The following is an 18,331-nucleotide window of genomic DNA, read 5'->3' as shown; positions in this document are numbered from 1 at the left end:
GGCAATTGGAGGTATTTTCTTACCTTTTAGGGAATTGCTCTGACTCTACCCAGTCTGGGCTCATCTCTCAGAACCCTAATTCTAGGCTGGCAAATTTAGAAGTAACTTTCAAAATTTAAAACAATAGGTCGTTGTGAAACTCTTTTCATCCTGACCCTTGGGCTCAGCAGGCAGAACTCTTTTTTTCATAGTCCAATCTTCCTGCTGTACCTCCCAGTTTCTACAGATAGAAATTCAATTCTAGGTATCTGCTTTCCTGCCCATGTGATGACCTGGCAGCGGGAAAGTCTCCCCTGGGCTATGATTCCACAGCCCTCCGATGTGGTTAACTTGCCTGGCAGTCAGCCACCCCAGCTTCACTGGACAGCACCCAACTTTGCCAATACTCCTGAAAGGTGAGGAAAGAAGTCCAGCCTGACTTTCAGAACCAAATAGAAGGCAAGAACATCCAGGCTGTTACACACATGTATGATCCTATCACTGTGGTCTTCCCGTAAAGCCTCCTACCCTAGAGTTAGCATATACTCACTCCCCTAGGGGTTGAAAAATAGCAGAGCAGAAATGAACAAGACTCATGACAGTGGGGAGAAGAAGTGATCCTCTGCAATTTTCTTGACAGTCACCTTTTGTTCCTCCCCAAACTACCATCATTCCAGAGCCCTGCAATATGGGGGATATTAGTGGGAGCATCTTGTCATGGAAAAGGTAATAATACCTAAAATGTACTTTTTAAGATTTGCAAAGAATTTTTCACATGTTATCTCATTTGATCATAACAACAACACTGGAAAATAGTTGCTCTTTTCTCCATTTTATACATGAGGAAGCTAAGGCCAACAGAGAAAAATAACTTATCCAAGATCACACAGTTAAAGTATCTTAGGCAGGATTTGAATTCAGGCCTTCCATGATTCCATATCTATCACTATCCATTGTCCCACCCAGTGATTCAAGTATTTATGAAAGATGATAAATGGATCTTTGAGGTGTCTAGTTAAAGCTAGACCATGTATGGTTGGCCTGGAAGGTACAGGGCAAATGAGCAGAATACAACTGATATGTGAAGATATCCAAATGATGTTGGGGAAAAAACTGCATTACTAAAACTAGATGTTTCTGTCTATAGTCTTGAGAGTTGGTAAGAGTGTCTACTATTCTTGAAATTCTAAAAAGCACTCTTCCAGAAACTTCTTTTCTTTCAGGTCTCTATATTTGGAGCCCAAATTATTTTTTAAAATAAATGCTTATTTATATCTTTTGTTTGTATATGACATACATTTCTCAATATATCTGTCCCTCTTCCTTTTCCCAGAAATCATTCCCTATAACAAAGAATTTTTTTTAAAGAGGGGAAAAAAGATCGGCAAAACTAAGATAACAAAAAAGTCTGGCATTATATTCAGTGTTCTATACATAGCCTCACACCTACCCAAAAAATGCAGGTAAAATGCTTTCTCATTACTTGATTATTGTAATTTCACATCTTCGAGTATTCTTTTATGGTGGTGGTTCTTTCCATTTGTGTTGTTGTAGTCATTATGTATAGTGTTTTCCTGGGTCTGCTTATTTCGCTTTGTATCAGTTCATGTTTTTCAGTGATTTTCTGTATTCATTATAGTCATCATTTCTTATGGCACAGTAATATTCAGATTAAATGTGAATTTAATTCAATCCATCAAGAATTTATTAGGTGCTTACTACATGCTAAGTGCTATGGAGAAGCTGGGGATACAAAGGCAAAAATGAAAACAGTTTTGCCCTCTGAGAGGCTTACATTCTACTAGAAGTAGTACCAAAGAAAGCAGCACCATCTATGAGCAAGGGACAAAGAGGAGAAACCTTATAGACATCAATATAGCCCTTTCAGGTTTATAAAGCACTTGGTAGCCTGACCGCGAAAATTTGGGTTTCAAGACTGAATTGCCCAAACTGTAAAGATAATTTTTAGCGTCTTGATTTTATATCAAAAATAAGTGGTTGCCATGGGAAAAAATTCCCAAATATGAAATACCCAAGTCAGCTGGGTTTTATGGAGATCTTAATTAATATAAATGAAGGAATTAAGGAAAGGGAAAGAGACAGAGTAAGAGGAAATAGTAGGAAAAGGCTAGGGCCTAGGCCAATGGCCTAAGCCTTTCTCTTTAAGAGAGAAACTAAGTCAGTCTTTAATCACTCACCACAAGATCTTTCCAAGAAAAACTCTAGTGTTCAGAGACCCAGCAGCCTCCTCTGACTCCTGATCTCCAATTCAGCTACCAAAACTGAACTAAATCGAACTCCCTTGAACTGGTTCAGACAGCTCCTTTTAAAGAGAAATTTCTCTTGTGTCACCTCCCCTAAATTTTCACATCTACCAATCACAGTAGATGCTTTTCCTAGGACAGCCCATTCTCAGTTTTTAGTTCTCACCTTCTCTGGGTATTATATCTTCTGAGTACTTCACACCTCTTGCTAAACTTGCCCCTTGCAAGTTGCCTGACCTTTCAGTGATTAATTTGACCTTCATAGGTACTTAGCACCTTTTTGATTTAGATCTAAAAATAGACTTAGCTTAAGGGCTTGGTCTCACTATAAGTATGGGTTAAGTACTTTTTCATTGTTCAGTAAGGAGTTTACAACTTTATCTTCCCCTAAAGTATGCCTAAGTATGGGTGGAGTAATGTAAAATTCCCAATACATTCCTGATCAAGTACCTCCATTGTTTAAAATAAGGAATAACCTTAACCATAACCTTAAGATAATGTTCCAAGTAGAGTCTGAGAAATTTTAAGATTCACAGTAGACACTTCTCATTTAACCCTCACATCAGACTTGTGAAGTCATAACTACAAATATGATTATCATCTTTTTATAGAAAAGTAAATTGAAGCTCAAAGAGATTATATGATTTGCCAATGACCACAAAGCTAGTAAAGGGTCAGAGGTAGGATATGAACCCATTTCTGACCTGAATCCAAGGTCAGAAGTCTTTCCATTGCACCACTCTGTCTCTCTCTAAGACCATAGGACTACAAGGCCAGGACTGAGGTCTTCAAAGTTTATTTGTTTTTATCCCTAGATTATTAGTTTCTTCAAATAGTAACTTTGGCAAAAGGATTAATGCTATGAAAGAAAAGGAAGAGATAGAAGAAGGTAAAAATAATTGGCTCTATTTGCCCTTTTTGTATAAATCTTTTAAAATATATTTTATTTCATTAAATATTGCTCAATTTTACATGTAAAAAAAATTTTAACATTCATTTTTTTAAAAGTTCTGAGCTCCAAATTCACTTCTTCCCTCTATCACCTCCCATAAACTTTTTTTTTTTAATTTAGTCAATTTAGAAAATTTTTCCTTGGTTACAAGTCATGCTCTTTTCCTCCCCTCACCCCAACCCTTCCCATAGCCGACACACAATTCCACTGGGTTTTACATGTGTCCTTGATAAAAACCTATTTTCATATTATTATGTTTACAATCGGGTAATCATTTAGGGTCTATATCCCCAATCATATGCCCCTCGACCCATGTAATCAAGGAGTTGTTCTACTTCTGTTTCTGTTCCCACAGTTTTTCCTCTGAATGTGGATAGTATTCTTTTGCATAGATCCCTCCAAGTTGTTCAGGATCACTGCATTGCTACTACTAGAGAAGTCCATTATGTTTGATTGTACCACAGTTTATCAGTCTCTGTGTACAATGTTTTCCTGGTTCTGCTCCTCTCACTCTGCATCACTTCCTGGAGGTTCTTCCAGTCTCCATGGAATTCCTCCACTTTATTATTCCTTTGAGCACAATAGTATTCCATCACTAACATATACCACAATTTGTTCAGTCATTCCCCAATTGAAGGGCATCCCCTCATTTTCCAGTTTTTTGCCACCACAAAAAGCGCAGTTATGAATATTCTTGTACATGTCTTTTTCCTTATTATCTCTTTGGGGTACAAACCCAGCAGTGCTATGGTTGGATCAAAGGGAAGACAGTCTTTTAGCACCCTTTGGGCATAGTTCCAAACTGCCCTCCAGAATGGTTGGATCAGTTCACAACTCCACCAGCAGTGAATTAATGTCCCAACTTTGTCACACCCCCTCCAGCATTCATTACTTTCCTTTGCTAGAGTTGTACCTCCCATAATCTCTTGAGAAGACAAGCAATATGATATTGATTTTTTTATGCCTTTAAGATGAGGTATTATTCCAGGCAATGGTTTAAGGAAAGATGGGGCTTTCTTTTAAAAAATAATATGCTTGAAAGATAAACATGAAAGGACAGTCAATGTGTGAATAAAGTCTTTAGGGCATACCAAAATATCTAAATTTGATGTGACACTTGATGGATGTCCATATGGATTCAAAGTCTGCCCTTGATATGACCCTCTTGGACACTTTCCCATAGTCTGGAGGGGACTGGAAGCACCAATGCCTGTTGAAAGTGAAGTCATGTCACAACTGCTGCCTAAGCAATTGGATAGCTATACCTCTTGTTGCCGGTTTGTTTTTTAACCAATAGCTGGTAGTTAGGTCAATTTACTATTGAACATTTTGAATTTTTCTTTAACTTCCAAGATTGGGCCCCTGCCACAGCTTTTATGTCATTTCTAAATGTAAGTACCCCAACTTTGTCTTGCCATTTTTAATTTAAAATAAATTTCCATTATATATAAACTTCATTTCTATTTTCGGACAGTTGTTTCAGACAGGATCCTACTTGTATTTCTATAGCAATTAAAGCTACCAATTCACTCCTATCATTTCAGAAAGTCAATATATTTTTAGCTTCTGTTATCTAATCAGTTCTTTTAGACAGGACCTAAGTACTGCCCAGGTGTTGTAGGGAGGATACAAAGAAGTGTAAGGCATGTTACCTGTCTTCACAGTGTTTATTATCTAAAAAGAGAAACAAGATTAATCCATTTTTTTAAAAATTGAGAACACTGTAAAATTATCTAATAATGAGTATTATAATTAATGTATAGATAGCAGATGGATCAGAAATATTGTGGCAGTGGACCTGGCTGAGCTGACCACAAGTTTTGTTTCTGTTTATTTCCCAAAAGAATTAATTCTCCATAGGTCTGGATTTGGTGACTTTCCTTAGCTTATTATCATAATATTAAATAGAATGGGTATTTGGAAAAGTGTTTTAAGGTTGAAATTTCTAAAGTACAAAATTGTAATTTCTACATTTGCATCAGATGTAGGGGGAGGGGGGAATAACAACCCCCTGAAGGATTACTGGGAAAATTAGAGAGGGACTGTATTTGAGATCTCATTGAGTTAGAGTTCTTGGTGCTGAACTCATTCTACCAAGACAAATCAGCACCTTATAGCCTTAGAAAGTTGACAAAGAGTCTAAGTGACTTGCACTGGTCACAATGCCAGTAAGTATCAGAGATAGTATCAAGTCTTCCTGGCTCAGGAGCTGGTTCTTTATCCACTACCCTACACTCCCTTCTCATTAGAAAGCTGATGAAGCAAAAATATTGCCTGTGACATGCATTTCAAATCAGATAGCAGAGCTGAGAAGCTAGAATGTTATTTCAGAAAGGATGCTCTAGTCACACTTATATATTGGGGTTAACTGTTCCTTCTTGCTCTTCATCTACAACATAGATCTTGGCATTAGATGGAATGCGGATCTCCTCTAAAGGTGCATTTCGTGTCTCTGATGTCTGGTCACTCACACGGTCTCCTCCTGACTTTTCTCCCTCCTTAGAATGATCTGACCTCTCGTCTTCCTCTTCTTCCTCTTTGGAAACTGCAAGTTTTTCCAGAGATTCTACCACTTCATTTCTCAACTCATCTTCAGATTCTTCAAAATTTCTGAAGTATTCAAAAGCAAAAGTTAATTTTATCATGTCAAAGCACCAAGGACTAAGTACTCATTGGAATCAGTGCTCAGTTCAGTTCTTTCCTATAACTTGTATAAACTTTCAAGATTATAGTATTATTGAACAGTTATTTAATAATCTGGAAATACCAGAGTCTTATGTTAGAAGTGAAGCATTTAGGAAAAGGAAGGGAGATTTTCTTCATCTAGATCAGTGATTCACAATCTTTGTGGAGAAGATAAAACCATATAATGTTTTTTTTTTCCTTTCTGACATCATGAATATCTTCTAGCAGATTTTAAGTTTCTTGAGGGCAGGGAATACATTCGATTTATCTCTGTATCCCTCTCCCCACTCAGCTCAGACCTAACACAGTATCTTACTCAGTAAATGGATTCAATAAATGCTTGTTGAATGAATCAACAAAATAATTCTCTTACAGATAACAGAGAGTCATAATAGTTGACATTTATAAAACTTTAAGAGGGAAGGGGAAAAGCATTTATTAAATGCCTGTTACATGCTAGACACTGTGCTAAGGGCTTTATAGAAAATATTCATATCGAACTACCATAGAGTTGTATGTCCCTGCATATAGCTTACTGTATTGCCCTAAGGTATTTGAGATGGCTTGTATACATAAGATATTTCTAAAATTATTCCTTCGAGAATTTCATAGCATTCCTTAATAGAACTGAATACTTACCTGGATATCACAAACCCAACCTGGGAATGTGTAGATGGGAAATTTGCCACACCTGAGCTACATTCCCAACATCCTTTTAAGTTACATCCTCATTTTACATAAGGATGCTTGGGAAATAAATTTGACTGAGACCCACGCTGCGGGCTCTTTTTTCAGAGCTTGTACTTTCGGTAAAGTGCTGCAAGTGTGAGTCTCTGTCTCTTTATAACATGATTGTTAACCACTCTCAAATCCTGGACAAATCGATAAAGATACTTGCCATTGGGCCCCAATTTTGGTTTCTTAACGGGGAGGATGGGAGTATTGTTTTCAGATTTACAGGGAATTATGATACCTTGGTCAATTAAAGAATTTATTACCAGTGTAATGCCCTCACTCGAAGGAGGCAGGAATCACTTAGCTAGGTTGAAGGGATAATTTACTAAATGACACACTAACGACTCCATTTTTTTATGCAATTTTCAATCATACCCAAGCTCTTACTCAGGTAATAATAGTTTACCCTGTTAATAATTAATAAACAATAAGCAATTAATTTTATATATAGTTAATATAATTTAAATAGCCATTTAAGGCATGCTGAATGCTTCATTTATATTTCTGATCCTCCAAACAACTGGGTGGTATAAGTGTTTATTTAGACTGAGGGCAAGAGAGGTTAATTGATTTCCCAAGAATCAGACAGCTACTGTCTTAGGAAAATTTTAACTCAGGTCTTCCTGATTCTGGTGATCTATCCACTTCCCCAGCATTGGAGAACATGACCCCTGGTACCTTTTTCTCTCATTTCACAAAGCATCCTGCAAACCTAACAAGGAAAGAAACCCTTCACTGTCCTTCCTATTTCTTCTCTTAAACTGATTATTATACAATCTAGGCTGAGAATTGCTGACCTTGAGTAGGAAGCCTCTCAATACAGCCTTTCCTCTGTGGGTACCAATAGATGTCTCTCAGAATCTCTCTCAGAGTCTTTCTCTGTGCCGCTTTCTCCAAGATTTATAAAATCTTGATCATTGAGGCTTATCAGAGAGCTTGCCATGTAACATTTTAAAATTTAAAATTACAGACAGCTTTATAGTGGCATTCACCGTAGATTAAAGAACTACCACACATGTCAGTGTTCTCATTGAAATGTGTATAACCATTACACAGAACTGCCTCAGCTCTCAGAAGTGCCCCTAGAAATCCTCACTAGCATTAGCCATAGGCATGTGCCTCTCTGCTTTAGAGCACTACAATTCATATAACTGAGAGCATCTGTCACACCTGGGGGAGTGGAACACTGAAGCATGGCAAGGCAGGAAGAGCGTTATCCGAGGAACCAGAGACCTGTGTGACCTCAGACAAGTCCCTCAGACTCTTTATGTGGAAGGGATGCCGAGTCTGGAATCAGAAGAAGCCTGGGTTTTTTGTCTCAACTTGAACATTTACTAGTTACTTGTGTGACCACAAACAAGTCACTTAATCAGTCTTGGTTCCCTCATGTATAAGATGAGGATAGTAATGCCTATGGTACATTTCTCAGGGTTGTTCAAAGGCTTAAATGGGGTAATGTGGAAAATAAAGTATACATTTCAGTTTTTGTTATTGTACACCAGAGACAAGCATTGGTTATACTCTGGGATCAACCATAACTAATTGTGTTATCTTGGATCAGTCACTTAACTTTTCTGAATCTGTTTTCTTGTCCATAAAGTGAAGAATTGAATGAGCTATGCTCCAACGCTCACCTATCTCTTTAAAAAATTCCTTGAGGAATAATTCTTAAAATGTACATTTCAGGAGGGGTGGGCTTCTCCTCCCTTGTTTATCAGTGGATCCATATTTTAAATCTAGTCATTAACAGGTCAAGGCTCACCTATTGTTCCTTTTTCTAAAAGTTCAGTGAACCAAGAGTAGATTAAGCTGGCTACCATTTGTTTAAAACTCCTGAACAGATTACTTTTTAAAAGGAGATGGGGAAGGGGGATGCTCATTCTATAGAGGGATTCTTTTCTATCCTGCTAAGTAGATTATCTTTCTACCAGCCTTTCATTTCAGTCACTTACGTGTCATCGTCGTCAGATCTGGACTCTGCTTGTTCTTCATCCATATCAATATCAGAGGTTGGTTCCACCTTCCCCTCCTGTTCATCACTAGGAAGCCAGTGCTTTAATGATTCCACTAATTAAACATAAAGATCATTTTTGTACCTTATTAAAGCAGGAATCTACAATTTTCTAAGATTTGCTATTGTTCCTGTAACATTCCTGGTGCTGTCGCTAACTCACATCCGTGAAGAGCCATCTTCTCTCCCACCTGATCCCTGCCACAGTATTCATCTGTTATTATTTTCTAAATTTTTAAAAAGCTCTCCTTTCCACTGGGCAAAGTGGGAAAGGAAATAATGGAGAAGCCCCAAATCCAATTTTCTCTCATTTATAAGAAGTATCTTGGCTACCACCATTTACCTAGATTAAAGCATTTCTGTAAGAGGTAGAATGTTTACTCCAGAATGCCCATTTATCAATTCATACCTGAAATGTTCGTTTTTATGGCAGCATTTTTAGAGTCAGCATGTTGTGATAGAAAGAGCACTGGGATAAGAGGCTTGTTGTAGAGAACTAATGAGATACTGTATATAAAGCACTTTAAACCCCCTTAACGCACTATAGAAGGGTCAGCCACTCTCGTTTTGCATTAATACAAATATTAATGTTATTACTCTCTATGAAGCTATTACTGTTAAACCCCATTAGGCATGATGGGTTCCTGCAGTAGGTGGCAAGTATTACAGCATGTTCAACCTCCCAAAGCAACATCCTGGGGAACAACGTTAACACTAGATTATCCGCACGTGGATCCTCGCCTACACAGGTTAATTGTGTTGGCCATTTGATCCCAGAGTGGTTTTGCCACCGAACATATGCCCAGATCCCTGCCCTTATCCTTAGTTAGTGTGTGCCCAGAGAATGAAGACTACTTTTAGTGTATAAATTAAAGCCACAACATGGATGAATATGATGTAGAAAAACTCCAAATTATTGCTTAACTATCTGCCCCCACTTGTTTCCGTCAATTCTATTATTCAAAAATTGACTGTAGCTCATTTAAATACATTATATGTAGAAAGGAGGATCTGCTGCTGTGGGGCAGGGGAAGAAGTAGGGCAAAAATGACTAGCCTTTTCAGCCTCCTCCCTCTGTCCCCCGACATTTCCATTGAATCCAAGCGGCTTGTTAGGGGTTTGAGAGGAATGTCCTCAACACACCTTCACCCAGCTCTGTTTTAAGTGGAGCACCTGGGAGTGATTAGCCAAGCTCCGGTTATGATATGAGTTAAAAGGAATGTTCTGTCTATAACAAAGATGTGAATTGGAGAGCCGAAATGAATTGGAACAGAGCAGTCAGTCCAAAGGAACAGATGAAAATGCCCGAGGGTTTTTCAAGCTATCTCACCAACTTAGAGTGTGCTGAAACTCAGAAGAATAAAAACAGCCAGCTGAGAGTTCTCTGCTGTGGTCCTGCTTGCACTCCACCTGGAGTTTGAATCCTAGCAGCCACAGCAGCTCAGCAAAGAAACCACATGACCTGCGAAGCAATCCGGTAGAGATGACCAGCAGAGAGAGAAGATGAGTGCTGAAGAATGAAGATGAGCAACAGAGTCATGTCGTGGTATCAACAGAGGGTCTTGGAAGCTCTGAGTATCAGGGGCATATTTTTGCCCAGTCATGTGCTCCTTTCCCCAATAATGGTACTGTAACTGGTATGACAGTGTGTTGGGGAAATCTTTTTTGCTATTTATTTCGCTACCGTTTGATCAACACTCTTTTTGCTTTGAACTAATGGGCCCTGTGGTTAACATGTGAACTTACCAACAGTAAGCTTCTATAGGAGCCCATATTTGAGGAGACTCCCCTTGATTGCTCCATATAAAAACAATAGTTTCCACCTACTCCTATTATCCCATGTCACTTTTTAGGACATTTCTTCCTTCTCTTGGCTTTATTTTTAAAAAATGAAGACGATGGGGAAAGGGTAATAAAATACAATATGAAATTTTTCCAAACATATTGTGATTAAAGTGGTTTTTTTCTGATTTCAACCATATGTTTAATCCTAAGTGGATACTTTATATTCATTTCCTAAAGTACATTGAAAGTAAATCAGTTTGTATATTCCCATCTGTGTGGTATTCTTGCTATTTAGTTATAGTGATCATTGATAGACAAAGGGGAAGGAATCAGATATATTTAATTTTTAGGCTTAGGAAGATGTATTTTACATAAAGGCAAGTAAATATGAGCTACTGATTGACGATCGAAATGCAAAATTCTTTCCTTTTCATTTTAAACCAGTTCCTTTTTAGCTACATATGCCACAGCATAAAGACTAGCAAAGGGAACATCATCTTCCTACTAAATAAAGGAGCTTGACCTTTTTGTGTCAAGGACACCTCTGGCAGTCAGACAAAGCCAAAAGGCCCCTTCCCAGAGTGTGGTCTTTAAATGCATAAAATAAGATATGTGGGATAAAACAAAGGAAGCCAAATATGCTGACATATACTTATCAAAATATTTTAAAGCAATATTCTACACCCCTTGGAATCTATTCTTGGTGAGGAACTCCCGCTAGGAAGGGTTCTCTAAGAAGGATAAAATGCAGGTGTAAACTAATCATGTATCTACAAGCAAATATATCTGTCAAGGTTAATGAGTATAACTATCTGTCACCAAGAAGATTCGTGTACAGGGTCTTCTAATGTCCTTGAACACTTAAAAATTCTTGCATCAGATATCCAAATAGGATAGAAAGAAAGGTGAAAAGTACACAAAGATGAAAGGCACCATCTGAATATCATTGAACAGGTGTCCAAAATTTTACATTTGGTAATAGAGTGTGAAAATGTATATAGAGATGAGTATACACAAATTACATATATAATGTTGTATAGTTATATTAAATATTAAAATATTTAATGTAATATTAAAATGTTCTTTTTCATATAACTATACTGTTTCACATTAAGAAATGTTTAATTTATATATAAAATATTTATACATATTTTATATTTATATATATTTTATATATATATAAAATATAAAAAAATTATATATAAAATAAAAATATATATTAAAAATATAAAATTTATATATAAAAGACATGGTCTAGAATACCGCTGAAAATAAGGACTGAGGTGGTTGGTGCTTCCTAATACTCTGTTCCATATGCCCCAGCCAGTCTGTTTTCTCCAGTGGAAGAGGGTAGATTCTCAGAATGTCTCAAATAGGAGCGTATTTGAGCTGTCAGAGGTGTAGCTTCATAATAGCTAGTGCTTATATAGAACTTTACATATGCAAACTGGTTGCCTGGGCCTGGGAACTTGGCTACTCTCAGCAAAGCAATGATCTAGGATACTCCTGAAAGACTTACAATGAGGAAGGTTATCCTCATCCAAAGAAAGAACTGTTAAGAGTCATCTTTCACATCAGTGTATTTATGGTTTTTATTTGGGGGTTTTGGTTATGTATGGCTTTGCTCTTATAATAATGATCAATATGGAAGTGTTTTGCATGACAATAAAAATAAAATTTTAAAAATTGATCCAAGCACAAATCCTCTAATCCAAAATACAAGACTATATATATAAGAAAATAGGAAAAAACACCAAACACAATGAAGAAAACCCTTTGGACTGAGAGAACCCCAAAGGGTAAGCCCAGAAGAAGAGAGCAAATTGTCCCCTGGAATGGTCATGCAAAAGCAATACAGATTCTAGACCCAGGGCTTAAATTCTCTGGCAGCTGGCTTCATATGTGCTACATTCTCTCTGTGCCTCTTTTTTAACATCAAAATCGCTTTCCTGACATAGCTGCTGGCTAATTCTAACAAATGAACAATGCCTGAACGTGCCAAATGCTCCAGGGCCAACATTAGATGGTGACCCACCTCTGGAATAACAAGGTTATTTGCCCATAAAAGGCATCCCCTTTGGGAAGATAACTAATAATAGCTTATGAATAGCTTCCATTTTCACACATTTTTCCTCATGGCCACTCCTGGCCCACTCAGCTCAAGATATAGGCCAATATGGAATCTGGTGCATTTTGACCAGCCTGAAGAGGCAAGTCGGGGAATTTTCTAACTTTAAACCTTCAGTGAAGATGGCAAAATATATTCTGGAATCTGAGCAAGTCCTTAAAATGCCTACTCCAAGACCTTCCATTCAATTCTTTAGACGTCTCCATATCTCTTTCTGTTCTTTACCCCTTTCCTTTCAGTCTCAGAAAATTAAATAGTTATCCTTGCGAAGGTAAACCTTCCCATTTAGAGTGCTTGGCCTGAAGTCAGGAAGACTCATCTTCATGAGTTTGAATCTGGCCTCAGACATATACTTAGTAGCTGTGTGATTCTGGTCAAGTCATTTAATTTCATTTATCTCAGTTTCCTTATATGTAAAATGAGCTGGAGAAGGAAATGGCAAACTACTCTAGTATCTCTGCCAACAAAACCCCAAATAGGATCACAAAGAGTTGGGCCCAACTAAACAACAGACTCCAGAACCTTGCTTTCTCAGTAATTTCCTTTCTCATTTTAAATCTCTCCATGTCTGCTGACTTCCTCATTGCCTACATCCTCAGCTCTCCTCTAGCCTAAAACCTCTCTTCAGTTGACCCTACCATCCCCTCCAGTTATCAACCTCTGTCTTTCCTCCCCTTCATTTATAGATGTCTTAAAAGAGAGTGTACATTCATTGCCTTCACTTCCTCTCCACGAACTCCTTCCATTCCCCCTGCAATCTGGCTTTCCTGTAAATAAATTAGTAACAGATGGATGTCACTGGCCTCCAGGGATGACATATTGAGTCAAATAGCAACAAGAAGCTTTCATCCAGTAAGAGGTATTAATTTTGGGATAGGATTCCTGGCATCCCAGTGAGAGATCTGGCCTCCTGCCTTCATGTCTCATGGGAACATGAGCACCAGGGCCCAGCTGTAAGTTATGATTGGTACAAATAATAATGAATTCATATTATTAGAAGTTATAATCATGTAAAATATGATAATTGGTTCCAGTCCAATGGAAATTAAAAAGTATGAATCTGAATAACTTTAGTTCAGGGAATCAATTATTCACGTTAATTAGGATTTAGCTATAGCGTCATATTTACCTTATAAACAAAGTTCAACTGGGGCTAGAGCCTGGAGTTCTTAATCTAGGGGTTAGTTTTCAGGGGGCCTGTGAACTTGGATGGGAAAAAAGTAATACATGTATTTCAGTATAACTCATTTCCTTTGTATGCCTATACATTTTATAATTTAAAATATTATTTTAAAAAGGAGTCCATATGTTCCACTGGACTTCTAAAAGGATCCATGACCAGAAAAAAGAAAAAAAGGTTAGGAGCATTTGACTAGCAGTACATAGGCATCCATTAGTTATCACCTCATCTAGAAAAAAATAAACTGTCTGAAAACCTTGTTTTCTTTCACTTCCATGGCCCTCGTAGAGGATTTTTAAAAGAGCCACATACAAAGAAAAACCCCGACTAATTGGTTTTCAACAATAATGCCATGAACATCATTTTATCAGATAAATAGCATAAATGAGGTATTCTATTTTTTTATGTAATTTTTGTGGGGTTTGGAAAGAAAATTAAGCTTATTGTTCTCCAAGATACCTAATAAAGAAAAAGTAAGCCTATAGAAAGGAATGAAAACCAGCTTGCCCAATCCCAGAGAGATGGTGCTCTGGTCTTTTACCCAGAAACCAAAAGAATTAAGGAGGGGTCCAAGAATACTTCAGCATCCAGGATTCAAATCTATACAGTCACTCACTGCCCGTGATGCTCAGAGCTTCACAACTACCCTAAGCAGCTGTCAAAGAAAACATCCATATGGTTGTACTCTTTCATCAAAATGCCTTTAGAAGAATTGTCGGTGAAATTGTCCATATGAAGGCAGGGTTATTGATTAATTCATTTCAGGGGCAGCTGCTACAACCATCAACATCTGGAATGCTGAATCCAGAAGGGAATTTCCCTGGATCTTTTCTAAGGACTATAAGATCTAGAGTCAGTATGGGGGTGTATGGGGGTGTACAGTGTGTGAAAAAATTAACATTATCCCTGGCAAGTGTCACATTGTTACTTTCTCAGACTTTTGCAAGAAAACATGGCCTCTGTAACACTGATGTCCCTTCTCTGTCCCTATTCACCTCTCCTGAAACAAACCCCAATACCTGGCTTTGAGGTCAACACAATAAGGAGGCTTTAGTGTTGCTCTTTCTTTTCCAGTTCTCCTATTTTCTTCCAAACCTTGAACTTGGGGCAAAGAATCCTATTTTCTAATACTTCTTTCTTTTCTTTAAAAAAAAAGAATGAATAACCAAATGCCAACATAAGAATTTTATGTTAAAAAGTCAGTTACTCTTGTTCCAGCTTTTTCTCTTGCTATATGTAATAGGGAAATATGGAATAATACTTATGTGTGATTATATCATATCACACTATACTATATTATGTTGCACTAATTATATTGTCATGCGATGCTGTTATATTACATTGTTATATATTTTAGAGAGAAAGAGAACAAAATTGTCATCAAAAGGCCTGAGTTGAAACCTCAATTTGGTTGATTCCTAGCTATGTGACCGTCGTCAAATTGCTGAAGCTCCCTGGCCTCAGTTTTCTCACCTGTGAAAGGGGGTTTGACATTCTCTACGGTACCTTCAAGCTTTATGGTCCTCTTTCTTCCCTTCAGACAGTTCACTCCAGCTAGATTGGTTTACGCAGTACCCCTGGGAGAACATCAGAGGCCGAGGCACACAGGAAATCATTCCTAACACCCACAGTAGTGGTTCAGTTGTGTCTGACTCTTCATAACCCTGGTTGGTGTTTTCTAGGCAGAGACAAGAGCAATTTGCCATTTCCTTCTCCAACTCGTTTTTCAGATGAGGAAACTGAGGCCAGCATGGTTAAGTGGCTTGTCCAGGGATGCACGGCTTGTAAGTGTGTGAGGTTGGATTTGAACTTGGGTGTTCCTGACTCCAGGTCTTGCACTCTAAGCACCAGGCCGCCTAGCGAGTAGTCTGATCCTTACTACAGCCTTTCAGGAGGGGAACCGAGAAAGACAGACAGTCACACAGACACCCAGAGAAAGAGAGAGAGAGAAACACAGAGAGAGAGAGAGAGAAAAACTGAGACTCAAATTTCGACTTGAGACTTCTCTCCCCGGACAAGAAGATGCGCAGATATATCTGTATGTGTGTATATGTGCATGTGTATACACATATGTAAGAAAATAGGACTATCCATTAGCAGCTTATAGAGGAAAAGCATATTCTGAATATTATGAAAGGAAAGAAACATTAAAGAAGGTATAACCGTACCTTCAGCTAGTTATCATACTAGATCTAGAGTTTGAGGAGACCCGAGTTCAAATCAGGTTCCAGATGCTTAACAGCTGTATGATATTGGGCAAATCACTTAACCTCTGTTACCTGAGTTTCCTCATCTTTAAAATGGGGATAATAATAGAACCTACCTTCAGGTTATTGAGAGGTGGGGACTGAAAGAGATAATAACTGTGGAGTTCTAAGCGTAGGATCTGGCACATAGTAGGGAAGGGAAGGGAAATATAGAGGTAAATAATAATTTTACTGCTATCAGGTCAAAAGAGGCAACCAGCTAGGTGATTCAGTGGATAGTATGCCAGACCAAGAGTCAGGAAGACCTGAGTTCAAATCCAGCCTCAAACACTTACCTGGACAAGTCACTTAATTCTGTTTACTTTAAACTACTGGGGAAGAAAATGGCAAAACAACTCCATTATATTTACCAAGAAAACCTCATGGGCAGCACGGTCCATGGAGTCACAAAGAGTCACTCATGACTGAATGATCGTATATGTCAAAGGCCAACAGGACAGGACAAATAGCTCCTGCCAGCTTTCAGGAAGAAGCCTGCCCACAGGAGAATGAGCAGGGAGACAAAGGGAGGGATTACCAAAGGTGGAAAAGGGGGAGAAATCGGATATCATTTGGGGGGAGGTCACTCTGCTGATTGCTCCCATGGGAGCAGAGGGATGTGGTCCTTAGAGAGGCAACTCATAATAAGGGGAGGCAGAACTGCTGGCAACAAATGACACCCAGAAGAGGGGGAGGGCATGATTTCAAGGCAAATGGGGGGGGGGGTGGAATTACCAAGGTAAGGGCAAAGGTTTGTAATGAACTGCATCATCAGAGAGAAAATTCCTGCCCATGGAGCAATACCTTGTTTTATCACCCGGAGGAAATTATATTTCTTTTTTTTCTTCAGTAGTGTTTCATTTTTTCCCACTTAACATGTAAAAATAATTTTTGGCGTCTGTTTTCTAACATTTTGAATTCCACATTCTCTCCCTCCCCTCCATCCTCCCTGAGACAGTAAGCAATATGCAATGGGTTATACATGTGCTGTCACACAAAACACATTTCCATATTTGTCATGTTGTGGAAGAAGACCCATAAAAAACCCATGAAGAAAATAAGCTGAAGAATGATCTGCCTCTGGAATGGTATTTCTAAGAGTAAGGCACAACAGAAAAAAGGGTGGAGGGGAGAAACAAACTCTATAAGCCAATAACATAGGAACTGTTTAGAAGAGGGAACTCAAGATAGATAGGTTAGAAGCTTTAATTGTTTATGGAATGCCATGAATCCTTTGTATTCTATGCAATCAATCTGGATATAAAATAAAAGATATATCTGAAATGCAAGTAGCTTATTTTATCTTACCTTCTGTATTTTGGGGGACTGGAATCCCTTTACCTCTATCTGCAGAGACCTAGACATAAACTATATTCAAAACTTCCCAAATTCTGCATGGAGGCAAAGTGCATGAGTAACAATTTAGGCCACAGGTCATCTAGATTGAACTCGGACCATGTACATACTCTTTAGAGCCTAGGATCCCCGGCCACACGTTATATTGGCTCACTAGCTGACCTGCACTATTTGATATGACAAATACTAGAGCAGAGAATCAGGCTCTCATTGTTCGATGAATTCCCTTAAACATTGAAAAGGAAGGTTTGCTTTCCAAAAAATAACTGAAGTGCTAAATAAAAGCTCTACAAAACACAAGCTCAAAATCTTGTTAAGAATTGCTGGGAGACAGCCATAGCACTGCTGGGTCTGTACCCCAAAGAGATAATGGACACAAAGACTTGTACAAAAATATTCATAGCTGCGCTCTTTGTGGTGGCCCAAAACTGGAAAACGAGGGGATGCCCATCAATTGGGGAATGGCTGAACAAACTGTGGTATATGTTGGTGATGGAATACTATTGTGCTCAAAGGAATAATAAAGTAGAGAAGTTCCATGGAGACTGGAACAACCTCCAGGAAGTGATGCAGAGCGAGAGGAGCAGAACCAGGAGAACATTGTACACAGAGACTAATACACTGTGGTATAATCGAACGTAATGGACTTCTCCATTAGGGGCGGTGTAATGTCCCTGAACAACTTTCAGGGATCCAGGAGAAAAAAAACACCATTCATAAGCAAAGGATAAACTATGGGAGTGGAAACACCGAGAAAAAGCAACTGCCTGAATACAGAGGTTAAGGGGACATGACAGAGGATAGACTTTAAATGAACACTCTAATGCAAATACTATCAACAAAGCAATGGGTTCAAATCAAGAAAACATCTAATGCCCAGTGGACTTACGCGTCGGCTATGGGGGGTGGGGGGGAGGAAAAGAAAATGATCTATGTCTTTAACGAATAATGCTTGGAAATGATCAAATAAAATATATTTAAAAAAAAAAAAAAGAATTGCTGGGAGAAAT

General features: G+C 38.3%; 1 protein-coding gene across 3 annotated transcripts in view; it reads right to left on the bottom strand.

Annotated features, from left to right (window-relative positions):
• Positions 1-3,158: 3,158 nt before the first annotated feature.
• NEK5 (NIMA related kinase 5) overlaps positions 3,159-18,331 on the bottom strand; it is a 114,747-nt gene continuing 99,574 nt past the window's right edge. For all 3 annotated transcript variants that reach the window (XM_056794813.1, XM_007495380.3, XM_007495384.3), the window contains exons 22-23: positions 8,568-8,682; positions 3,159-5,805 (exon numbers count right to left, since the gene is read on the bottom strand). In XM_056794813.1, the coding sequence (XP_056650791.1) occupies positions 5,547-5,805; positions 8,568-8,682 (374 nt within the window). In that variant the 3' untranslated portion in view covers positions 3,159-5,546. The remainder of the gene's footprint in view (positions 5,806-8,567; positions 8,683-18,331) is intronic.

The sequence above is a fragment of the Monodelphis domestica genome, chromosome 4 (assembly GCF_027887165.1).
Source record: "Monodelphis domestica isolate mMonDom1 chromosome 4, mMonDom1.pri, whole genome shotgun sequence".
NCBI classification, from domain to species: Eukaryota; Metazoa; Chordata; class Mammalia; order Didelphimorphia; family Didelphidae; genus Monodelphis; species Monodelphis domestica.
Note: the sequence above shows the minus strand (reverse complement) of the source record. Positions and strands in the feature narration are given on the sequence as shown.